Below are 24,375 nucleotides of genomic sequence, written 5' to 3' on the forward strand. Positions count from 1 at the left end.
AGCGGCTGGCTGTCCAGGGGGCTCCCTGCTGGTTGACGGGGTGGGGAGGGCAAAAGTTAAACAAATCCCCAGGCAGCTGTTGCGAGAACTCCAGGCAAGGTGCAAGGTTAGGCCAGGTGGCCGGGTGTCTGCCAGTCTCTCCCAGCCCCTTCCAGCCCTTTGCCTGCCTTGGGTGGCAGGACCAAGTCTGACTTCTAGATCAAGCCCCTTGCTCCCAGCCAACTCTGGAGTACCCTGGCCTTGGCCCTGAGTGCAGGCCCTCCCCCGCTCCCATCCCCCTCGCCTGGCGCTTCCTCCTGGGGTGGAACGCGCCTCCCCCATGGGGCCTCCGCCAGGCCGGGCTCCTGGCAGCCGGCCGGCGGCTCCCTGAGCATGCTCCACCTATTTATAGACAGGGCCCTCCCCCAACTGCTATTTCAGTCTCCTGCCAGCTGCCGGCGGCTCATTCGGGAAGGAGGAGCAGGGAGCCAGGCCCAGAGCTGTCACCCGGGGCTGGGAGGGAACACAGAGAGCCCGCCTGCCCAACGAGCTCCTCTTCCTGTCCCCTGAGCGCTCAGCCAGACCCCAGCTCCTGGGAACTGAGGACGCGCCAGTGGTCGGTGCCCCTCTGGGGAGAGCTGGGCCACGGTTCCAGGGCCCCGGGGCCCCTCCTGCCCCTGCCACCACCAGGAGCGCCCAGGCCGGATGCGGCGCCTCCCCAGAGCGCGGGTCCCGGCAGCCGTGGCCTCAGGGAGCCCCTGAGCAGTGCAGACCACGCCTGGCACCTTCCCCGCGTCGGCTCCCGCCTCGGGCGGCCCCTCCCTGGCATGCTGCTGGTGCCCAAGGCGCACGGGCTGGTGGAGATGCTGCAGACCATCTACGAGACGGAATCCTGTTTCTCAGCAGATGGCATGTCAGGCCGGGAACCAGCCCTGGAGATCCTGCCCCGGACTCCTCTGCACAGCATCCCCGTGGCAGGTGAGTGCCTCGGCGCCCTCCCTAGGCTCTGCTCTTGGGCGTCCTGGTCCCTGAGGCAGAGCAGCTGGCTCTGAGCCCTGCCCAGGTGGGATCCTTCTTTCGGGCTTTCTCGAGGGTGGCTGTGAGCATCCGTGGGGCTCGGCAGGGGGCAGGGCAGGGTGCTCACAGGTGGCCGCCTTCCCCCGGGCCGCGCAGCTGCACCACGCTGCATCCCTCCTGTCCCTTTGGCTTCCGGCAGGGTCTGTCCCAGCTGCTGGGGGCTGGGGATTACTCGAGGCTCCTGGCCTAGTTGGCACCACGGTCAGGGGGCAGGAAGTGGGCCAGAGACCTGGCTCCAGGCTGCCTGCTCCCCAGCTTGGGGCAGGGGAAGATGCTGAAGCGACCCCAGCTGCTTCGGCCGGTTTATGCTGGGTAGAGGGTCCAGTGCAGTGAGTTCATCAGGTCCCCAGTCAGGCGGCGTCTGAGGATCGGACACTGTGGGGGAGACGCTGTGTGGTTGTGGGGGGGTTCCACAGAGCTGGCGGCTGGCATGCGGGGGCCACAGCTCCCGGCTCCCCCGTGTCTCCCCTCTCCCCGGGCCTGGCCTCAGCCCCACCTCTCTAGGATGCAGAGGCATTGCTCTGGCTCAGATGGGCTTCCGGACCCCCAGCCCTGGCTGCAGGATGGCCCCTTCCCCTGCTGCCTTCTCAGTAGCAAAGCTTTCAGCCCTTGGCTGGGGGTGGGGTCCCCCAGAGCCGGGCCACTCCTTCCCTCACTCCCAGGAACCTGTTGGCAGCATCAGGCCTTGCTGGCACAGCCTCCCCACCAGGCCGGCACCACAGGATGCTTCCTCCAGGGAGGAGCCTGCTGGACCCACGCCCACCTGCCCCTCCTGGCAGTGGCTTGGCACTGTGTGTGTGTGTGTGTGCGCGCGCGTGCCCGTGCATAGGGAGTCCTTGCCTCTGGTTACGTGGGTGTGGATCCCAAGCTTCGAATTAGAAGGTGGGAAGTGTGTGCCTCTGCAGGTTCCTGTGACTTGGCTCTGGGCTGTCTAGGGAGAAGGTTACAATGGAACTGGGATGTGTCAGAGGATGAATGTTTTGGGAAAGGTTTGGAAAAGCCTTGGCACATGGCCTGCCACCTGCCTGGGCAGGGATTTCCGTGCAGCATCCTAGCGTGGGGGCACAGTGTGGAGACCGGCCCTGCAGGGTCCACGCGGGCCCCTGGGACTAGGTGGGCGTCCACAGAGGCACTTGCTCGTGCCTACCCAGTTCTGAGCTTGAGCTAAGGACCTTTCTGGCTGGCTTTCAGCCTCTATGACTCCAGGCAATCTCTTGCAAAGCAAAATGAACAGTCGCCCAGAGCATCTGCTGGGGGCAGCTCTACCCGGCGGCCACACCAGCCAGCCCATCCCACCCCGTCCCTGCTGCTCGGTAACCTACAAGCTGCAGCCAGCTCTAGCCCAGGGTTCCTCTTCACATTTCAAGGCAGACCCCAGGAACCTCGCGGGCCACAGCCCTGCTCCCGCAGCCCTTCGCTAAGCCCACCTGCCCTGGCCCCCCCGCCCCCGCCGCTGCCCGGCCTGCTGCGTGGTGGCATGGTCCATGTTGGCAGGGGAGAGGCGTGAGTCACCTCAGCAGCTCGGGGAGAGGCCGAGGAATGTTCCCCCTGCACGGCTCTGATGCTATGTCTGTGACGCGGCTCGGGACAGATATAGGCCTGGAGCTAGGCGGCCTTGTTTTTTTTTTGGACTCTGGAATGTAAATAGACGTTTCAAATAGAAACACTTTAACCTTTGGGTTAAAAAAAAAATCCTCCCTGGATAAACATGGCCATGAGGGCCCAGGCAGCCTGGTGATTCCCTCCCTCGCCTCCCGTTCCCCCTCCTGATCCCTCTGCAGCCGGGATACAGGGATGTGCTTTGGGGCTGAACGTGTCGCACAGGCATCCCTAACCCAAGGGGTTGGGACGAGGGGCTCTTCAGGGTGGTGGCAGCTGTTACCTCCAGCAGCAAGTCGCAGGAACCCTGTCTGGGGGTGGCCTTCTTCCTTGGGGAGTCTTGCTCACTGCAGCTACCATAGTGCCTGGCCCTTGGGTGAATGAATGTTGCGGGAGGGGCTGGGGCTGCTGACCAAATTCTGGGGCTCAGCCCTCTGGGTGAATAGCCAGCTACAGTGTGTCGCCCCAGCGGCTGAGCCGTGGAGCCTGGGGCTCTCTGCTGTTGCTGCTTCAGGGACCTGGGGTGTGGGAGGTGAAATCTTGGTGTCCACCTAGCTGGCTGTCCCCACCTAGCTGGCTGCCCTGCCACAGCCCAGCACCCACTGGGCACCACCGTTACCCAGGCCTGGTCCCCGCTTGGGAAGTTTGAATTCTTTTTTTAAGGTTTTAACTTATTTTATTTGAAAGTCAGAGTTACAGAGAGAGGGAGAGGCTGGGAGAGAGCGAGCTCTTCCATCCGCTGGTTCGTACCCCAGATGGCTGCAATGGTCAGGGATGGACTAGGCCAAAGCCGGGAGCCAGGAGCTTCTTCCGGGTCACCCAGGTGGGTGCAGGGTCCCAAGCACTTGGGCCATCTTCCGCTAGTTTCCCAGGCACGTTAGCAGGTAGCTGAATCCAAAGTGGATCAGCTGGGCGTTGAACTGGCATCCATGTGGGATGTTGGCGTCACAGGTGGAGGCTTTACTGCCACGCCACAATGCCCGGGAGTTTGAATTCTTGTAAAGGATGCACAGGAGCACAGAGCTGGGTATTTCTTGGCCCCTTCTGTGGGCCCTGGACTCTGACTGTGCAGGCTGTGGCTGCTGCTGGGTCAGCGTGTGATTACTGTGGATGTCAGCAAGTGCTGTGGGGTTCAGGGTTGGCACTGGCGCTCTCCCTGGATGTTGCTGTCTGTGTCCTCAGGCCATTGCAAGCGTGGCTGTGTGTGCAGGTGTTGGGATGCCGAGGGCATGGGGAGGAGGAGTCTCAGGTGGGACAGGAACTAACACTGTCATTACCAGGTGACAAGGGCGTCAGGTACCTTTCTTTCTTCACTTATCTCTCTCTCTCTCTTTTTTTTTTTTTTTCAAGGTATATTTTATTTATTTGAAAGAGTTACAGAGGGGCTGGTGCTGTGGAGTAACGGGTAAAACCACCATTTGCAATGCCGGCTTCCCATACAGATGTCGGTTCGAGTCCTGGCTGCTCCTCTTCCGATCCAGCTCTCTGCTGTGGCCTGGTAAAGCAGTACAAGATGCCCCAAGTCCTTGGAACCCTGCACCCACGTGGGAGACCTGGAAGAAGCTCCTGGCACCTGGCTTCGGATTGGCGCAACTCCAGCCATCATAGACAGTTGGGGAGTGAACCAGCGGATGGAAGATCTCTCTCTCTCTCTCTCTCTGCCTCTCCTTCTTTCTCTGTGAAACTCTAATTTTCAAATAAATAAATTAAATCTTTATTTTCAAAGATTTTATTTATTTATTTGAGAGAGTTACAGACAGTGGGAGGGAGAGACAGAGAGAAAGGTCTTCCTTCCATTGGTTCATCCCCCCAAATGGCTGCAACAGCTGGAGCTGTGCTGATCTGAAGCCAGGAGTCAGGTGCTTCTTCCAGGTCTCCCACGTGGGTGCAGGAGCCCAAGCACTTGGGCCGTCTTCTGCTTTTCCAGGCCACAGCAGAGAGCTGGATTGGAAGAGGAGCAGCCAGGATTCGAGCTAGCACCCATATGGGATGCCAGCGCTGCAGGCGGAGGATTAACCTACTGTGCCACGCCGCCAGCCCCATCAAATAAATAAATAAATTTTAAAAACTAAAAATAAAAAAGAGTTCCAGAGAGGCAGAGGCAGAGAGAGACAAGTCTTGCATTCACTGGTTCACTCTCCAGATGGCCTCAACAACTGGAGCTGAGCTGATCCGAAGCCAGGAGCCAGGAGCTTCTTCGGGTCTCCCACGTGGGTACAGGGGCCCAAGCACTGGGCCATCTTCTACTACTTTCCCAGGCCACAGAAGGGAGCTGGATCGGAAATAGAGCAGCCAGGACTTGAACCAGCACCCATATGGGATTCCAGTGCTGCAGGCCAGGGCTTTAACCCGCTGTGTCACAACGCTGGCCCCTCTTCCTTTCTCTCTCTCTCTCTCTCTCTCTCTCTCTCTCTCTCTCTCTCTTTTAATTTATTTGAAAGGCAGAGTTACAGAGAGGCAGAGGCAGAGAGAGAGAGAGAGAGGTCTTCCATCCGCTGGTCTCCCCAAATGGCCCCAACTGCTGGAGCTGTGCAATCCGAAGCCAGAAACTTCTTCCAGGTCTCCCCTGTGGGCACAGGGGCCCAAGGACTTGGGCCATTTTCCACTACTTTCCCAGGCCATAACAGAGAGCTGGATCAGAAGTGGAGCAGCCAGGACTTGAACTGGCGCCCATATGGGATGCCAGCACTGCAGGTGGCAGCCTTACCTGCTGCGCCACAGCACTGGCCCCTCCCTTATCTCTTTTAATAAGATGTTAACAGCCACATTTTATTTTATTTTGTTTTTAAAAAGATTTATTTTATTTGTTTGAAAGGTAGAGTTACAGAGAGAGAGAGACAGAGACAGAGAGATTTTCCATCTACTGGTTCATTCCCCAATTGGCTGCAACAGCCAGGCCTGGGCCACACCAAAGCCAGGAGCTTCTAAAGGGTCTCCCACGTGGGTGCAGGGGCCGAAGCACTTGGGCCGTCTTACACTGCTTTCCCAGGGAGCTGGATCAGAAGTGAAACAGCTGGGACTTGAACTTGTGCTCTGATGTGGGCTGCCAGCATTGCAGGTGACAGCTTAAGCTGCTGTGCCACAACACTGACCCCCAACAGCCATATTTTATAATTGAGGAGGATCAGAGAGGCTAGGGAATTTGCCCAAGGTCACAGAATAAGTGGGAGCTCGGATTTGAACTCAGGTCTCTGGGTAGGGCTCTTGTTGATCCACACATTGTTGATTCGTTTGTTCAGATTTTTTTTTTTTTGACAGGCAGAGTGGATAGTGAGAGAGAGAGACAGAGAGAAAGGTCTTCCTTTTTGCCGCTGGTTCACCCTCCAATGGCCGCTGCGGCCGGCGCATCTCGCTGATCCGAAGCCAGGAGCCAGGTGCTTCCTCCTGGTCTCCCATGCGGGCGCAGGGCCCAAGGACTTGGGCCATCCTCCACTGCCTTCCCGGGCCATAGCAGAGAGCTGGCCTGGAAGAGGGGCAACTGGGATAGAATCCGGCGCCCCAACCGGGACTAGAACCCGGTGTGCCGGCGCCGCTAGGCGGAGGATTAGCCTGTTAAGCCACGGCGCCGGCCTTGTTCAGACTTTTATAGGGTAGCCCTCCTGGGTGCATGTGTCCTCATCCCAGTGTACATGCTTGGTAGTGGCCGTTTGGGCTCGATTTTAGCCCCATTTTCCCCTTTAGCTGGGTGCCTTGTGCAGTGTACAACCTGCACAACCTCACAAGGTAGGCCAGGCTGTATGCCACCAAAGCTAGTGCTCCCAGAGGATGGAGCCAGTTCTGGCCTTTTTAGTGCTCCTGGGGAGTCTTGGTTTCTTTTTTTTTCTTTTTCTTTTCTTTTTTTTTTTTTTTTCTTTTTTTTTTACAGGCAGAGTTAGACAGTGAGAGAGAGAGACAGACAGAGAGAAAGGTCTTCCTTCCGTTGGTTCACCCCCCAAGTGGCCTCTACAGCCAGCACGCTGCGGCCGGTGCGCTGCGCCGACCCAAAGGCAGGAGCCAGGTGCTTCTGCTGGTCTCCCATGCGGGTGCAGGGCCCAAGCACTTGGGCCATCCTCCACTGCACTCCTGGGCCATAGCAGAGAGCTGGCCTGGAAGAGGGGCAACCGGGACAGAATCCGGCGCCCCAACCAGAACTAGAACCCTGTGTGCCAGCGCCACAGGCAGAGGATTAGCCTATTGAGCCGCGGCGCCAGCCCGAGTCTTGGTTTCTTTTTTTTTTATTATTATTTTTATTTATTTTATATTTATGTATTTTTTTGACAGGCAGAGTGGACAGAGAGAGAGACAGAGAGAAAGGTCTTCCTTTGCCGTTGGTTCACCCTCCAATGACTGCCGCGGCCGGCGCGCTGTGGCCAGCGCACCGCGCTGATCCAAAGCCAGGAGCCAGGTGCTTCTGGTCTCCATGGGGTGCAGGGCCCAAGCACTTGGGCCATCCTCTACTGCACTCCCTGGCCACAGCAGAGAGCTGGCCTGGAAGAGGGACAACCAGGACAGAATCCGGCGCCCCGACCAGGACTAGAACCCAGTGTGCCGGCGCCGCAGGCAGAGGATTAGCCTAGTGAGCCGCGGCGCCGGCCCCGAGTCTTGGTTTCTTATAAGTCCTTGGGGCCCCTTGGCCAACTCCTTCCCCACAAGGATTTTGTCCAAGAGGAGAAGAAGGCGCAGGGCAGAGTTGGAACTGTCCCCCGCACAGCCAGCCTCCCTGCCCCCTGCTCCTACCTCTTCCCGTCTTCTCTGTGAGACCCTCAGCTGTCCCTTGCCCGCTGCACAGCTGCCAGACAGGAAATCAGATTAACCGTGTCCACTCGCAGCTGTAACAGCTGGCGGGGGGCCGGCGCCCCCCGGGCGGTGAGAGGCAGCGGTTCTCAGGCTGCTTTCAGTTGTACGGGAATGACCAAGGGAGTGCGTCCAAATGCGGATTCCCAGGCCCCCGGCTTGGCTTTTGTAAGACAGCCCAGGAACTAACACTTAAAAAATGTCTTTGTTTGGAAAGCAGAGGCAGAGAGATAGACACATGGAGCTCGCATCCTTTGGTTCTCTCCCCAAATGCCCACAATGGCCCCCAGCCTTGGCTAAAGCCTGGAGCCAGGAACTCCATCCACGTCTCCCACGTGGGAGGCCAGAGCCATCACAGTTCCCTCCCAGGGTCTGCATTCGCGGGAAGCTGGAAGCGGGAGCCAGAGGCTGGTGTCAAACCCAGGCAGAAATGTCCATTCGAGGAGCCAACATTTTAAGCTCGTGTTTCTGGTGACTCAGACCTTGCTTGGATAGGGGCTGTGAGATCGGGGTCACGGGGTGCAGCATACTGCCACTGGATGTGAGCAGCATCCCTGGAAGGCCCCGTGGGCCGTGGGCCTCTTGGGCAGTGGCCCGTGCAGAGGGAGGGAGGCTGTCGCCAGTTAGAAGCGAATCCAATTCCCAGCAGCCTGATAGTCTGGAGAGAGAGGATGTTTTGAGACGCTGGGGAGCAGGTGTCTAAACCCCAGCGGGTCGAGGGGTTATGGCACGTGGCCAGGTGGGCAGGGCACTCTGCCGGCTGTTCAGGGCTGGGCTGTGTCTGCAGAGTGGAGGCGAGGCCGACCTGCGGGGGACGGGGAGCGAGCAGCGCCAGCAACAGCTGTGGCCTGCGCGTGGTCAGTGTGCCTTCGATTGCCTCCCGCCTTGTGCCCGAGTGTTTCCTGGAAGTGGCTGGGAGATGGGAGGCAGCCTCTCCAGGTGGCCTCCCAAGCCCCGCCACCAGAGAGACCGGTGCGCTCCCGCCGGGCCTGAGTAAGAGTTGTTCAGACATGCTGGTTTCCGGGTACCCCCTCCTCCCCCGCCCCCGCCCCCGTCCCCAGCTGCCTTCTCCCCTGCACTCCTGGGCTCTGGTGTTCATGCGGCTGACCAGGCGCCCTGTCCACGTCCCTAATAGAGTGTGGCTCCTCCTTCCATTTCTCATTAAATCGGGAGCAACCCTCAGGGTGTCCCCTTCTGTCAGAAGAGCAGAGGTGAAGGGCTGGTTCCTCACCTCCGTTCCAGACGACCTTGAACAAGCCGCTTCCCGTGCAGGCTTCGCTTTGCTCCTCTGTGAACTGGGGCGGCGAGTTGCTGGGCTCTGTGAGGTCAGTGTCACACTGCTTCTGCCTTGCGGGGGGGGGGGGGGGAAGAGGCCAAGGGTCTTCCGGGTCCTCCCCGCAGAGGCTGTGCGCCAGTGCTGGGGAGAGCGCGCTTAGATTAGAGCGCCAGGGACAGCCATGAGCTGCTGGGGGCTCCCAGAGTAAGGACTAAAACTCATGTCCTCTGTGCCAAGGAATGCTGCGAGGAGTCTCGCTGCTCGGCCCGAACGCAAAGGCCAGAGGGACCTGTCTTTTGATTTATCTGAAAGACACAGGGAGAAATCTTCCATTGGGTCTACTCCCCAGATGGCTCCATCCTGGTCTCCCGCATGGGTGGCAGGGCCCCAGGCACCTGAGGCAGGCATCACACCTGCTGCCTCTCAGGGTACGCATAGGCAGGAAGCTGGAATCGTAAGTGGAGCTGGGACTTGAACCCCAAGTGGCATCTTCTGCACTAAACAGAGTGGCCCTTCTTGGCACTGGGGAGGCAGGCGGAGATGGCCTGGATGTACTGGAGTTAGGAGGAGGCTTCTCCCAGAGTCCTCTCCCGCACAGGCCCCAGGTGCTGGCCACTCAGGCTTGGGTGGTGTGGGGCCCTCAGGAAGGGGCCTTGACTGGGACAGGGTCACAGGGTGACCTTAGGTCAGTTTGCCAGGGATTCTGAGCCTGGCACCTGCGGTATCCAAGGGTTCTGGCTGCACACGATTCTAAGCCTTTTATTTATTTGTTTTTATTTTACTTTATTTGAAAGAATTACAGAGAGTGGTAGAACCAGAGAGAAGGATCTTCCATCCACTGGTTCACTCGTCAAATGGCTGCAATAGCCAGAGCTGAGCTGATCCAAAGCCAGGAGCCTCTTTCGGGTCTCCCACATGGGTTCAGGGGCCCAAGCACTTGGGCCATCCTCTACTGCTTTCCCAGGCCATAGCAGAGAGCTGGATCAGAAGTGGAGCAGCCGGGACTTGAACTGGCGTCCACATGGGATGTGGCGCTGCAGGCGGCAGCTTTAAACCACTGCACCACAGCGCCTGCCCCCCTACGCCTAGTATTTTATGCATTTTAGAAAATGCTGAGAAATGGTCCACAGGCTTCACTGGATTGTCAGTGGGGTCTGGGGCACACAGCAAAGTCAGGAGCTGTTGATGAGAGCCCTGATGGGCACCTCCTGAGGTCCTGCTGCGTGCATCTTCCTGAGCCTACCCACCCTGGGGGCAGGTGAGGTGCTCTGTCCTCTCCCATCTTACAGGTGCCTGCGCGGAGCTCAGGGTAGTGCCCAGCATCTTGCCCCAGTGAGCGGTGCACCTGCCCGGAGCCCCAGTGTCCTCTTACTCTTAGCCATTACATGATGTGTCTTCACTTGCATTACTGGACAAGTTGTGAAAATTGCTAGGTGAGAGTCCTGCCCAGCTGGCACGTGTGGAAACACCCTCTGCACTGTGGCAAGACCTGTTGAGCCTCAATGAGCCGCCCCAGTCACGCAAGAGCACGGGAATAGATCATGGGAAGCTGTCCTTGCTGGGGAGGTCCATAGTGTCCTGGGTGGAGCCGCCTGCCCAGCGCCCTGCAGGCAGCACGGGGGGAGCGCCTTTCCTCCTCCAAGGAGGGGCAGGTTGAGTGACATTCAGTTAAGGCAGCCGCTGACCTCCCAGGCTGGACGGGCAGGTCCCCGGGGCTGGGGTGCTGCTGGAAGAGGCTACCCCCCGGGAGCCTGGTGCTCACCAGAGTAGGAGGGAGGCTCCCCCCGTCCCTGGGCAGTGCCATCTACCCCGCGTTGGAGCCAGGCCGCACACATTTGTGTTCAGAGGAGCCAGGTGTGCTGGGAGTCAGGACGCCCAGGTTTAGATCCCTGCCGGCTGCTGTATGGCTGGCGGGCCCTTTGCATGGCTGCGTCGCTAAGAAGCTTGGTTTCCTCGCCTGGGTCACAAGGGGGTTGAACCAGATGATCTCAAAGGGCCCTTTCACCCTCTCCCCTCCGATCCCGGGATTATCTGCCCCGGCCTCATTTCTCTTCCACGTCAACATTCCAGGCGACTCAGAGCACCCCTGTTTCATACTCTGCACTCCAGAGGTCCTCTCCTCCCTTAGCCTTTGGTGGCTGCTGGCCCCTGGAACAGGGTCCCCACTGCACTGTCCCTGCTCCCCGGGGCTGGCCATGGTGTGCCTCAGGGACATCAGCTGAGCTGACGACATCTCCAAGAGAGGCCTCGTCACTGGCCTATAGCGTGTGCCCAGCAAGAGGAAGGTTTGTCCTTGTGTGTGGACAGCTCGATCTGTTTCCTATTTTGAACTGTTGTACCCAAAGGTGCCACTAAAACCTGCTCCTCGTGGCCCAGTGTCCCTTTCCTGGGATGCCCCGTTGTAGGTGGAGGCTGTGCTGGCAGCGGTCCTGAGGGTTGCCCCGTCAGCTTCAGCATCATCTCTGCCAGAGGAGCCAGGCCCTCCCTGGGCTGGCGGGCATGGGGGCGGCCTGGGAGGAAGTCTCACTAGGGTGTCGCCACTGCCCAGTTGTGGCCATGAGCTGGGCAGGGCAGCCTCTCCTGAGAGAGAGCCCAGTATCTGCAGAGCCTCTCTGATGACCAGAAATGTCCAGCTCTGCCCACCTGCCTACCCAGCCTAGAGACTTCTCCATGGAGGCCATGCGGATCAGCTCTGCAGAAAGCTGTGTGGTCCTGAGGCCGCCACTCCCAGGAAGTGCGAGGGCCTGAGTCCCTGGGAAGACAGAGTATGGGGCAGGGTGGCTGTCCTGGGCCTGCCAGGAGCCCTGCCCCCTCTCTCTGCGGGAGGCCTCTCCTGACTCCTGCAGCTGCATCAGGGCGAGGCTGGTGGGGAGGGGAAGGACCCAGGGCCTTGCTCTGCGTGCGACCTGGCTTTTCAAGTGGGCTCTTTGCTTGGAGCTCCCAGGTAGTGCCCTCTTTGCCCCCCTGCCCGTCCACTTCTCCTTCCAGAAGTTCTGCAACCTTTAGTCTGCCAGGAGGCAGCCAAGTCTCTTCCTCTCCGGACACACCCACTTCCACTTCCAGGTGCTTGGTCCTGGTGGCAGCTGCTGCCACCTGCTCTGCTCGTGCCAACCTGGCAGAAGGCACAGACCCTCGAGGGGTGCAAGGCCAGCAGACTGTAGGCTCTGCCGAGCAGGTTACATTCCGGGGACTCCATGCCCTCTCCTTCCCTGAGTGCAGCCAAGCCACCGTGGCCCCTTCTGTTTTGCGTGAGCCAGGTCGCTGCCTTGTTAGACCCCTGGGGTGCTGGCTGCAAGTTCTTATTTTCCCAGTTGGCCCTGTTTCCCGCTGCATGGGAGTAGGGCTGCATGGCAGGGCCCTCTGGCTGCCTTGCCACCTGCCTGCCAGGGGGGCACAGCTCCCACTGCAGCACCGGGCCTGACATCTCCGTGGAAGCAGCCCTGGGGAGAGATTCCCCTCGCCCGGGCCTGTGTGCTTTTTGCAGGGCTCCTGCAAGGGAAGCTACCACTGCTGGCTGCAGTTCCAGCCCAAGGCAGGGTTATCTGCTGGGAGCCAGGAGCACTTGGACCCCTGCCTTCCCTGGGCGGGCAGGCGGCCTGGCATCCGGCTCCCGCAGCCCTGGTCCTGCTGGGAGCAGCAGGTTGAAGTCTGCCCACCTCTTGGCTGAGTGATCCGAGTGCCGTGGACCAGGCCAGCCCTGCCTGGGAGCAGATGACCCTACAGCAAGGCTGGGGCCTTCCTGAGAGCTCCAGAGGCTGCTTACGGCAGCCCTGCTTTGCATCCTGGGGCCGGGGCAGGACATGGGTTGGGGAGTGTGTGTGTGACCCCACCCTCCTGGCCACATCTAGCCACTCCTGCCGATGTGGCTCTGGCCCCGTGGCCGCAGAGTCGTCAATGCGGCTGGCAGGAAAGCCACAGAGGAATGTGCCGCGCTGGGGGATTAGGGGCTGCTGGGCATGCAGAGAGGCGTCTTGCCCAGGCTTCAGCCTCTCCCACCCACCCGCGCCGCCAGGAGTCCCAGGGGCCACATTCAGGCAGGACAATGGCACAGCCGTTCATGGCCTCACCCGTTCAGTGCTGGGTTCCCTGGAGAAACCCAGGTCCCTCTGGACAGGGTGTGGCTACCTCTCCTAGCCCACCCTGTGCCCACTCCCGTCCCCTCCCCACTCATAATGAGGGCTGGTGGTGAGGGCCCTGGGGCTGTTGTCAGCTTGGGCTGGGGGGGGGGGGAGGGGCGCTGCCACAGGAGAGTCTTCGTGGTGCCCGTGGCCTCCCTGGGCTGTAGCAAGGAAAATGAGGGCTTTCTTTGGAGAAAGAAGTGGAAAAGAAACGAGCTGGGGTGGCCCTGCCTCTCTCACTTCCTCCTTCCCAGCACTGTATCCTGCCTTCCCCTTCCTGCCCGCGTGGTCCGGAGGTTTCTGTGGGGCGTGGGCTGGGCTTGGGGCTCCCTGCTGCTGTGCTGTTTGCCGGTTGCCCTGGCAACCATAGGGCAGCGGTGGAGAGTGGCATTCAGTGACCAGAGGACAGTGCACAGGACCAGAAGGTCGAGATGCAGTCTTCCCATGAGCCACTGCAACCTTTTGGGCTCCCTGGGGTCTCTGGCCAGGGTCTTGGAATCCAGCAGACTGGTCCCCCCCAGGCTGTCCCCTTCCCCCAGTGGGGGCCCCTCCCTGGGGCTGGAGTCAGGTCCCTGCCCGAGGTCCCTGCTGCAGCCCAGCCCTCCCCTTCGCCCTTACCCTTCTTCCTGTCTGATTCCTTTTCCTTTCCTGTCTCCTCCTCCTACCTCCCCGCCCGCCCATTCTCTCAGCCCCCTTCCCCCAGGCACAGCTGCCGTTGGGCTCACTCTATATATAGCGGCATTTTCAGGGTAATTACAATAAAACTGTTGAAAGGAGAGAACCCAGCAAAGGAAGCCAGTCTGACTCCCAGCCCCCTCCTGTCCCTGGCTGGGTGCAGCCCTGCATCCCATTCCCTGCGGCTGCCTGTCAACCCCACCTTCCCATGGCCGCTCCCAGGGCCCCCTCTGCACCAGCTGGGTGGGAGACAGAAGACAGGAGAGGGCAGTGCGGTGCAGAAGGCGTCCACAGGCCTGGCTGCCGGCCCCTCTAGTTCTGGAGCCGCCTAGGCGCCTCAGTGTATCTCCTTTGGGGGAGGATGATGTTGAGAGAGGGGAAGAAGGTGCAGGATGGTGGTGAAGACGGAGGATTTGGGTTCACATCCCGTGGCTTCCATCACCTGTGAGTGATGACGTAAGCCTCTTTCCACCTCAGTTTCCCGTATCAGTAAAGTGGGGTAGTCACGGCACCCAGGTCCTGGGGGCTGAGGCCTGAAGAAACCCCCGGGTGAGGTGCCCGGTGTTCCATGCCCGGGTGCTGGGCCTCATGCTGGTGCACATCTTCTCGCCGAAGTTCATGGCTTTGACCTTGTGTGATGCGGGTGGAAGGCTGCGCCCCTGGGGCAGGGGATGTGACTCTCTGTCTTCACTCTCTCTGGGTCTCCTCATCCTGCCTGGTGGCCCACTGGGCTGCCAGCGGCTGTGGGGACTGGGACGGAGCCCACTGACCCCTTCCTGTCTCTTGTGCCTACAGTGGAGGTGAAGCCGGTACTGCCAGGAGCCATGCCCAGCTCCCTGGGGGGCGGGGGCGGGGGCGGAGGCAGCCCCAGCCCTGTGGAGCTGCGGGGGGCCCTGGCGGGCCCCGTGGACCCCACGCTGCGGGAACAGCAACTGCAGCAGGAGCTCCTGGCGCTGAAGCAGCAGCAGCAGCTGCAGAAGCAGCTCCTGTTCGCCGAGTTCCAGAAACAGCACGACCACCTGACCCGGCAGCATGAGGTCCAGCTGCAGAAGCACCTCAAGGTGAGCGAGGCGGGCGCGGCGGGGGCACCCCACCCCCCACCCCCCCGGGCCCGCTCACCCGACCCCGGCGCCGCACCTCTGCAGCAGCAGCAGGAGATGCTGGCCGCCAAGAGGCAGCAGGAGCTGGAGCAGCAGCGGCAGCGGGAGCAGCAGCGGCAGGAGGAGCTGGAGAAGCAGAGGCTGGAGCAGCAGCTGCTCATCCTGCGCAACAAGGAGAAGAGCAAAGAGAGTGAGGCCCGCCCCCTCCGCCCCGGGGTGGGGGCGGGCTGCGGGGGTCTCTGCCCCAGACCCCCCAGGTCAGCTCCGCTCTGGCCCGCAGGTGCCATCGCCAGCACGGAGGTGAAGCTCAGGCTCCAGGAGTTCCTCCTGTCCAAGTCAAAGGAGCCCACGCCAGGCGGCCTCAACCATTCCCTCCCACAGCACCCCAAATGCTGGTAATGGCGCTGGGCAGACGCGAGAGGGCAGCCGGGGGCAGGGTGGCGAGCAGCTCCTGCCCTGTGGCTGCGAACAGGCCCTGCGGGCTCCACCCCACTGCCTCTCCCCACTTCCCTCCCTGGAATCCATTTCCTGCCACTACATATAAACAGGAATGTAGACCACCGGGTGGCCGGCCCAGACCAGGTGATAACCCAGACCTGCTTCTCTCGCTGTTCCCCACCTGCAGGGGAGCCCACCATGCTTCTTTGGACCAGAGTTCCCCTCCCCAGAGCGGCCCCCCTGGGACGCCTCCCTCCTACAAACTGCCTTTGCTTGGGCCCTATGACAACCGAGATGACTTCCCGCTCCGCAAGACAGGTGAGCGAGGGCCTGGCTTGGCCTCCCGGCACGTGGCTGCCGTGAGTCGGCCCTGACTCGGGTGGCTGGGCTGCAGGTGCGTGGATGTAGCTGAGCCCTGGCTGCCTTCCCTCCAGCCTCTGAACCCAACCTGAAAGTGCGTTCGAGGCTAAAACAGAAGGTGGCGGAGCGGAGAAGCAGTCCCCTCCTGCGTCGCAAGGACGGGACCGTCATTAGCACCTTTAAGAAGAGAGCAGTTGAGATCACGGGCGCCGGGCCTGGGGGTAAGGGCTCCTTGCGTGTGCTTTTTCTGGGGGCCTGGGAGTGGGAGTGGCTCAGAGCAGGCCCAGATGACAGTCCCCTCTCCTGTAGTGCCGTCCGTGTGTAACAGTGCGCCTGGTTCCGGCCCCAGCTCCCCCAACAGCTCTCACAGCACCATCGCCGAGAACGGCTTCACTGGCTCAGTTCCCAACATCCCCACCGAGGTACAGGCCTGGCCCAGGGCGGGGCCGGGAGGGAGTGGGCGCCAGAGCTGCTCTCTTTCCCTTTCCCGGTCTGCCTGCCTGAGCGCGCCCCGGCAGGAGGGTCCTTGCTCAGACATGACACTTTGTAGAGGGGTTCCCCCCCAACAGGCCTGTGGGGGCTCGGATGGCCCAGTCACCCCAGCTGGGGCTTGGGGTGGGAGGTGTGGAGCAACCGTCAGAGACCTTGGCCTTGGCCCCATGCTGCCCTCCCTCACCAGCTCCCCTGTGCTGGCTCTCATGCCTGTCTCTCCCCCGCCTGCTCCCCAGATGCTCCCCCAGCACCGGGCCCTCCCTCTGGACAGCTCCCCCAACCAGTTCAGCCTCTACACGTCTCCCTCTCTGCCCAACATCTCCCTAGGGCTGCAGGCCACGGTCACTGTCACCAACTCACACCTCACCGTAAGTACAGGCCTCTGCTGTTAGGGTCACTCGTCCCCACGTATCCCAACCCGGGCCCCGCAGGAGTTCAGATGGTCCGCCCTAGAGCTGAGGGTGGGCAGAGGGTAGACGAGGGATGCCGGTCCCCGATCTCCGGTCTCCCTCCACCCCTTGCCAGGCCTCCCCGAAGCTGTCGACGCAGCAGGAGGCCGAGAGGCAGGCCCTCCAGTCCCTGCGGCAGGGCGGCACGCTGACGGGCAAGTTCATGAGCACATCCTCCATCCCGGGCTGCCTGCTGGGCGTGGCGCTGGAGGGCGACGCCAGCCCCCACGGACACGCGTCCCTGCTGCAGCACGTGCTGCTGCTGGAACAGGCCCGGCAGCAGAGCGCCCTCATCGCGGGTGAGTGGGCCGCTGGCCCTGCTTCCGGGGGCTCCGTCAGGACCCAGTGGCAGGGAGCGGCAGCCGGGGAGACTCCTGCCACGGCTCCCCTCGGCGGCACCGTTGAGCTCTCCCGCATTCTGCAGGCCTGGAGTGCGTACAGCGTGCCAGGGGCTGTTGTGGGCGGAGTCTGCTGCTGTGTCGGAGCGTGCGTTCCACAGCAGCGCTATCCAGTAGAAACCCCACACAAGCCACCTGTGCAGTTCAAAGTTCTTCAGTAGCCGCAGTAAAATACGTAGTAGGAGAACAGGTGGCATTGCTTTTATACCATATTTACCCCAGTGTAGCCAGAATGTTCTCATCTCAACACGGAATCAGTGTAGTCATCCATCAGTTATTTTACTTTGTGTTTCATACCAAGTGAGCTCTGCTGTGTGTGATGCTCCTGGCACACCTCGAGGTAGTTGGGCTGTGTTTCTGGGGCTCAGGCGGCCCCTGGCCATGGGACCGAACAGCACAGCTTCGGCCCGGCCAGCCCTTTCAGTACCTCTGGGCCTCAGAAGAGGTTCTGCTTGAAAGTCTGATCCTGGCCCCAGGCCTTTCCAGCCTGCAGGAGGATCCATGATCCGGAGTTCTCACTGCCACTGGGGAGAGCCAGTGGGTGCCACTCGCACCTGGGAGGACCAGGAGCACTTGCGCACTCCGTTAAGCAAATCAAAGGGAGGGATTGGGGAACCCAGAGGTGGAGAAGGGAGCCCAGGTTTGGGGACGGGGTGCTCCGGGCCCCTCCCACTTCTTCCTGAGTGCAGAGGCACCAGTGTTCCAGGAGGGGGAGGGGTTCTGACCATGGTGCGTCTCCCCCATCGCCCCACAGTGCCGCTGCACGGGCAGTCCCCGCTGGTGACAGGGGAACGCGTGGCCACCAGCATGCGGACGGTGGGCAAGCTCCCGCGGCACCGGCCCCTGAGCCGCACCCAGTCCTCCCCGCTGCCACAGAGCCCCCAGGCCCTGCAGCAGCTGGTCATGCAGCAGCAGCACCAGCAGTTCCTGGAGAAGCAGAAGCAGCAGCAGCTGCAGCTGGGCAAGGTGAGCCTGGCGAGGCCACGGCCTTGGGCTGTGCGCAATGCGGGATGCGGGGGCCAGTGTCGCGGGAAACAGGAGGGCCCGCTCCCAGCTGCTGTGCCCCGTGTGCTGCCCCCAGATGCTCACCAAGACCGGGGAGCTGCCGAGGCAGCCCACGACACACCCTGAAGAGACCGAGGAGGAGCTGACGGAGCAGCAGGAGGTCCTGCTGGGGGAGGGCGCCCTGCCCATGCCCCGGGAAGGCTCCACGGAGAGTGAGAGCACCCAGGAAGACCTGGAGGAGGAGGAGGAGGAGGAGGAAGAGGACGACGAGGACTGCATCCAGGTCAAGGACGAGGAGGGCGAGAGCGGCCCGGAGGAGGGGCCCGACTCGGAGGAGTCCAGTGCTGGTTACAAAAAGGTGCCCCCAAGCCCCCACTGGCCCCGGTCCCTTGGCCAGCCCCCTGTGTACTCCCCGCCCTTGCTTTCCCTGCTCAGCTATGCAGGAGCTGCCTTCTCAACAGAGCAGAGGGGGGAGAGGCCTGGAGGGACTAGAGGGCGGGCCCTGCTTCTGTGGGTCCCCAGCCCCCGCCTCCGCTCGTGTGTGTGCACGTGCACACGTGGCCTGTGTGCCTGCGTTTCTGCCTGCGTCGGTCTCTGTGCATGCGTGTGCGAGTGTACACACACGCCCCCGCCGCTACTATAGTCTGCCTTGCGCCGAGCGCTCTGTGCTCCATTCATTGCGGACACAGCCGAGTCCTCCGGGCCTGACTCATCCCGCCCCCACCCCCGCCCTCCCAGCCTCTTACCTCAATGCTACTCCTCACGGTGACTCATCACATCCCCCCAGCGGGTGAAGGCTGGAGTGTCTCCTGTCCCTGGGGGGAACAAGTGGGAAGAGGTGGGGGCAGGAAATCTGGAAGAGCAGGGCTGGATCAGGGCTCCCCCGGTTGCCCCAGGGCCATCTACCCTCCCCAGCCAGGCTGAGCCTCACCCAGACTCCTTCCTGCTCTCCAGCTGTTCCCAGATGCCCAGCAGCTGCAGCCCCTGCAGGTGTACCAGGCGCCCCTCAGCCTGGCCACTGTGCCTCACCAGGCCCTGGGCCGCACCCAGTCCTCACCTGCTGCCCCCGGGAGCATGAAGAGCCCCCCAGACCAGCCCACCAAGCACCTCTTCACCACAGGTGAGCTCCCCCCCCCCCCCGCCCCACTGCTTTCGTCCTTTTCATCCTTTGCACGGTGCACCAGGGGACCTTTAGCATCCAGCCCCAAAGTCAGAGTCAAGAGGCAGCCAGGGAGCCTCAGACACTCTGCAGGGGAGCCTCCTCTTCTCTGTACCACAGCCACCCAGAGTGGTGGGGGCAGCCTTCTGCCCACCACCGGGGGGCACCTGACTTTGCACCATAGCCTCACAAGCCCCAGGGCTCAGGGTGGGGAGAACCCCCTGTGTCTTTGGAGTCGTGCCCCTTCTAGCCTCTCGAGGGGAGCAGCACACAGGGCCTAGGGCTGGCAGGGGGAGGATGTGCAGGAGCAGAAGCTGGAGGGAAGACAGGTGTGTAGGAGGGTGGCTGGGTGGCCATGGGAAGGAGTTGGGGCCAGGGATGGGTCAGGGAGAGCTTTGTGAGCTCTGCTGAGGATGGTGGTGGCCAGGCGGTGACAGCAGGCCCGGAGCAGGGCTGGCTGACACAGGGCTGTGTGGCCCAGGTGTGGTTTACGACACGTTCATGCTGAAGCACCAGTGCATGTGTGGGAACACGCACGTGCACCCCGAGCACGCCGGCCGCATCCAGAGCATCTGGTCCCGGCTGCAGGAGACGGGCCTGCTCAGCAAATGTGAGGTGAGGCCCCCTCCTTCCCCAGATCTGGGGCCAGCATCCTCCAAGACATCCCTAGGTTCAGCCCTTGCAGCCTCTTCGCCCCCAGCATCACCAGCGGGTGGGTGAGGATCCTGGAGTAGAGTTTCTCAAATACCTGTGCATCTCCTGAGGCCAGGGAGTGCTTCCACATGCCCTGGGCTCTGAGGAAGTGAGGCCGTGGGCACCAGGAGAGCTCAGTCTTCCGGGGGCATCTCTCCCTGGCCTCTTCTCTTGCAGCGGATTCGGGGTCGCAAAGCTACGCTGGACGAGATCCAGACGGTGCACTCCGAGTACCACACCCTGCTCTATGGGACCAGCCCCCTCAACCGGCAGAAGCTGGACAGCAAGAAGCTGCTCGGTGAGCCGGGTGCACAGGGTGCGGGCCAGGGCATGGCCGCTGTTTGGGTGGCCAGGTGGGCACAGGTCATGCCATCACCTCCAGAGGGCGCTGTGTGCAGACATGCACAGAGAACGGTGCCTGCTGATGGGACACCTCGCGGGATGCACCTGGTGGTCCGCTTGTGCTGGGGGAGGGGTGTGCTTCGCCCCCTCCCAGCCTGTCTGTGCATCTGCCCCCAGAGGTGGGAAGCCGCCCAGAGCAGAGGGCCGGCAGCTCCCAGCTGCTGAGGCTGGCAGAGGCCTGGCCTGGGCCTGGGCCTGGGTCTCCATTTCCTGTGACGGCACTTGCTGCTCTCCCAGAGCCACGCCTGCAGCTCTGGCGGTCGAGACAACTTGCAGACTAGCTCGTCCCTCTCCCTGCAGGCCCCATCAGCCAGAAGATGTATGCCATGCTGCCTTGTGGGGGCATCGGAGTGAGTAGGGGCATGCCGCCAGGGCTGGGCGGGCGGCTCCCAGCCCCCATGGCTACTTACTCACTGTGCAGGTGCCCAGCCCCCAGGGGGCTCACTGAGGCCCGCTCTCGTGCCCCCGCAGGTGGACAGTGACACCGTGTGGAACGAGATGCACTCGTCCAGTGCCGTGCGCATGGCAGTGGGCTGCCTCGTGGAGCTGGCCTTCAAGGTGGCCGCAGGGGAGCTCAAGGTAAGGCCGTGCCCCTGGCCTCGGCGACCCTGCACTCGGGTCCCGAATCCTCAGGGGTGGAGGCGCTGGCGGTTGGGGAGCGTGAGGGACCCGAGAGCAGGCACCACGGGGTGTTGCTCTCGTGGAGGCCGTGGTGACGAGTGTTGAGTGTGGATGCACGGCCTGTGTTCTCTTCCCTGCCTGGCTGTGCTGTTCTCCTGCGCCCACCCCCTCCCCGGGCTGCCTCACCTTCTGGTCTGTCTGTCCCTGCTCCTCTGCCCGCACCTCTGCAGAATGGATTTGCCATCATCCGGCCCCCAGGACACCACGCCGAGGAATCCACAGCCATGTGAGTGCCGCCCCCTTCGTGCCCGGGACCGCAGCCCGCGCCCTCCTGCCTCCTGCTCGTGAAGCTGACCTCCGCGCCCTCTCCTCCCCACCCCTCTCAGGGGATTCTGCTTCTTCAACTCCGTAGCCATCACAGCCAAACTCCTGCAGCAGAAGCTGAACGTGGGCAAGGTCCTCATCGTGGACTGGGTAGGCCGTGCGCCGGGACCAGGGTCGGCCTCAGGAGCCCCTCCCGCATCCTGGTGACTGACTAACCCGACACCCCTCCTCTGGGGTCATCAGTCCAGTCCTGGCCTCCGGGAGGCCTGCCTCCTCACCACGGAGACCCCCGAGCCCTGTCAGCCCCTGTGCCACCTCGCCCCCTCCTTGCAGCCTCCAGCAGCCAAGGGGATGTCCTACAGGGACACCACTGCCCTCAGGAGCAGCCCCTCTTCTCCCCAGCCACTCCCTGGCTAGGAACCCCGTTAGTACTTAACCCGTGGTACTGCTTGTGGCCACTTTGAGCACCAAGGACTGGGCTGTCCATTTCCATCAATGAGGGCGCCACTGGGTGACTTACTTGGGGCCACTCAGCTGGGGCTGTTGCCCACCGGGTATCAGTCCAGGCTTTCTGGCCCCACCACTTCTGCCCTTGCTCCTGTGGGTGCTTTGCAAACCCTGCCCCTGCTGGTGGAGGAAAAAGCACACAATTTGAAGGCCAGTTTGGGCTTAGAGATCCATGTGTCAGGTCCTCCTTTAGACCTTCCCTGCTTGTTTGCCAATTCCTCACTAGCCTCAGTGTCTCCACCCAGACTGTCCTGTGGAATGGGTTCTGCAGGAACACGGGCCACATCTGAGCCAGGCCCCTGGATGCCCTGGAGCCGGGGGAGGGCTCACCCCCAGAGTGCACCATGGGGTGTGGAGGGGCCACATGGAATTCTGATCTTTGGGTCAGGGCTTGGACCACTCTGCTGATGCTTCCCCTTGTCCCCGCCAGGACATCCACCATGGCAATGGCACCCAGCAGGCGTTCTACAACGACCCCTCTGTGCTCTACATCTCCCTGCATCGCTATGACAACGGGAACTTCTTTCCAGGCTCCGGGGCTCCTGAAGAGGTACAGTTCCTGGGCACCAGGTGGGCTCCTCCGGGACGTGGCAGTGAGGGGCTGGCGGGACCCTGTGAGGCCTTAGGTGGTGCAGGGACCTGGGGAGTCGGCCGGCTAGGCTCCCCGAGCAGTGAGAATAACCACCCGACCCTGCTGCAGGTTGGTGGAGGACCAGGCGTGGGGTACAATGTGAACGTGGCATGGACAGGAGGTGTGGACCCCCCCATTGGTGACGTGGAGTACCTGACAGCCTTCAGGTGGGGACTGAGAAGGGCCCAGGGAGGGGGGAGGGGCGGCGGGCACCCAGTTCAGTGTAGGAGGAAGGGGTGGGCTCTGGCTGGGGAAGAGCGGGGCGAGTCCTGGCCCAGCCATCTGCCGGGTCAGCTCGGGCCATCCCTTTGCAGGACAGTGGTGATGCCCATTGCCCACGAGTTCTCACCTGACGTGGTCTTAGTCTCCGCCGGGTTTGATGCCGTTGAAGGACATCTGTCTCCACTGGGTGGCTACTCTGTCACCGCCAGATGTGAGCCTGCTGGGGGATTAAGGAGGGTGTGCCACAGTGAGTGGCGTGGGGCAGGGGCAGGGTGTAGACTGACACTGCAGGGGAGGGGGGCGGGGGGCTGGCCTAAGACCTGGAGTCATGCTGGGAGTGCCCCCACTACCCCTCCAACCCTGGCCCTGGGGCGGCTGGGGGCCGCGGAAGGAGCACGCAGATCCCTGCCGGCCCAGCCCGGCTCCCAGCTCTGTGCAGTTCTGTTGGTGTCGGGGCACTGAGCCAGTTGACACAACCATGGGCACAGAGGACTTGGGCTTAAATCTACCCTCTTACGTTGTGCCATTTCTCCCACTTTTTTTTTTTTTTTTTTGCCTCTTACCACTTCTTGAGTTACTATTTTTACCTTTTCATCCTTCTCCCTTTGCCCATCCCCAAAGGTTTTGGCCACTTGACCAGGCAGCTGATGACGCTGGCAGGGGGCCGCGTGGTGCTGGCCCTGGAGGGAGGCCATGACTTGACCGCCATCTGTGATGCCTCTGAGGCCTGTGTCTCGGCTCTGCTCAGCGTGGAGGTGAGGGTTGGTGGCAGGGGCCAGGGAGGGCAGGGCCCCTCGGGAGGTTTCCTCAGTCCTGAGGGCGGCTGGTGGGGTGCGGGCTGCGGTACAGAGGTGCAGCTGCTGCCTGGGACCCACGCATCCCATCCCAGGGCTCAGGTTCGAGTCCTGGCTCCTCTGCTTCCAGCTAGCTCCCCGCTCACGTGCCTGGGAAAGCAGCAGAGGATGGCCCAAGTGCTCGGGCCCCTGCCACCCACACTGTGATGGGTTCCTGGCTTTGGCCTGACCCAGCCAAAGCTGTTGAGACCATTTGGGGGAGTGAATCAGTGAACGGAAGACCTTTCTTTTTCTCTTTAATTTAATTTTAAATTAAAAAATTAAGATGATTGGGTGGTGGCCAGGGAAGGCTCTGAGTGTTCAGTTCTGAAAAGACCGGGGCAGTCGGGGGGCCGGCATCCCCACCCTAAACTCTCCCTCCTGTCCCCGCCAGCTGCAGCCCTTGGACGAGGCCGTCTTACAGCAGAAGCCCAACACCAACGCAGTGGCCACACTAGAGAAAGCCATCGAGATCCAGAGTGCGTGGGGACAGCGGGGACAGGCGGGCAGGGCTTGTGGGAGTGCAGGGCTGGGGAAGCCCCCCGTGGGGGTCGCCCGGCCTGATGCCCTGCCTCTCCCTCCTCCCCAGGCAAACACTGGAGCTGTGTGCAGAGGTTTGCTGCTGGTCTGGGCCGGTCTCTGCGGGAGGCCCAGGCAGGGGAGACCGAGGAGGCCGAGACTGTGAGCGCCATGGCCTTGCTGTCGGTGGGGGCGGAGCAGGCCCAGGCCGCCGCCGCCAGGGAGCACAGCCCTAGGTAGGGCCCCGCCCCGCCGTGTGCCCGCGCCCCAGCTGAGCCCCCCCCCCCCCCCCCCCCGCTCACTGCCCACCCTCTGCTTGTCCCCACAGGTCGGCAGAGGAGCCCATGGAGCAGGAGCCCACCCTGTGACACCCTGGCCCCCTCCCCACCCCCGTCCCTCTGGGCGTCATCATTGTGATTTTGTTTATTTTTTCTATTAAAAACAAAAAGTCACACATTCAACAACGTGTGCCGTGTGGGTCTCTCAGCCTCACTCCCCCTGCTCCTCACGCTGCCTCAGGCCCTGCCCACAGCCCACCTCTCAGTTCTGCTCCTTCCGTGGGGTGGGGGCTGGGGTATTACTTCCCAGCACCCCCCTCCTCCCTGCCTCTGTCCTACCCCTCGGAGCACCCAGACAGCGCCTCTCGCTCTGGGACCCTGAGCCAAGAGACAGAGCTGGTGCCTTGGTTTAGCTGACCCGGGGGTGGGGGTGGGGGGGTGGGGAAT

At 62.0% G+C, this 24,375-nt stretch overlaps 1 protein-coding gene across 5 annotated transcripts in view; it reads left to right on the forward strand.

The window, feature by feature from the left end:
• HDAC5 (histone deacetylase 5) overlaps window positions 1-24,114 on the forward strand; it is a 35,485-nt gene extending 11,371 nt beyond the window's left edge. The window contains exons 1-26 of one of the 5 annotated variants that reach the window (XM_062174860.1): window positions 444-595; window positions 886-957; window positions 14,293-14,558; window positions 14,643-14,787; window positions 14,878-14,992; window positions 15,223-15,353; window positions 15,470-15,616; window positions 15,705-15,817; window positions 16,124-16,255; window positions 16,413-16,635; window positions 17,489-17,700; window positions 17,816-18,097; window positions 18,694-18,859; window positions 19,380-19,513; window positions 19,769-19,889; window positions 20,294-20,343; window positions 20,465-20,572; window positions 20,845-20,900; window positions 21,001-21,088; window positions 21,876-21,995; window positions 22,146-22,243; window positions 22,391-22,509; window positions 22,920-23,053; window positions 23,526-23,610; window positions 23,721-23,886; window positions 23,979-24,114. In XM_062174860.1, coding sequence (XP_062030844.1) covers window positions 891-957; window positions 14,293-14,558; window positions 14,643-14,787; window positions 14,878-14,992; window positions 15,223-15,353; window positions 15,470-15,616; window positions 15,705-15,817; window positions 16,124-16,255; window positions 16,413-16,635; window positions 17,489-17,700; window positions 17,816-18,097; window positions 18,694-18,859; window positions 19,380-19,513; window positions 19,769-19,889; window positions 20,294-20,343; window positions 20,465-20,572; window positions 20,845-20,900; window positions 21,001-21,088; window positions 21,876-21,995; window positions 22,146-22,243; window positions 22,391-22,509; window positions 22,920-23,053; window positions 23,526-23,610; window positions 23,721-23,886; window positions 23,979-24,018 — 3,318 coding nt within the window. In that variant the 5' untranslated portion in view covers window positions 444-595; window positions 886-890 and the 3' untranslated portion in view covers window positions 24,019-24,114. Of the gene's footprint in view, window positions 1-443; window positions 596-624; window positions 958-14,292; window positions 14,788-14,877; window positions 14,993-15,222; window positions 15,354-15,469; window positions 15,617-15,704; window positions 15,818-16,123; window positions 16,256-16,412; window positions 16,636-17,488; window positions 17,701-17,815; window positions 18,098-18,693; window positions 18,860-19,379; window positions 19,514-19,768; window positions 19,890-20,293; window positions 20,344-20,464; window positions 20,573-20,844; window positions 20,901-21,000; window positions 21,089-21,875; window positions 21,996-22,145; window positions 22,244-22,390; window positions 22,510-22,919; window positions 23,054-23,525; window positions 23,611-23,720; window positions 23,887-23,978 lie in introns of those variants that run through there. The other 4 variants (XM_062174858.1, XM_062174859.1, XM_062174857.1 and 1 more) reach the window with 4 other exon arrangements.
• The last annotated feature ends 261 nt before the right edge of the window (window positions 24,115-24,375 follow it).

This window comes from Lepus europaeus, chromosome 18 (assembly GCF_033115175.1).
Source record: "Lepus europaeus isolate LE1 chromosome 18, mLepTim1.pri, whole genome shotgun sequence".
In the NCBI taxonomy this organism is placed as follows: Eukaryota; Metazoa; Chordata; class Mammalia; order Lagomorpha; family Leporidae; genus Lepus; species Lepus europaeus.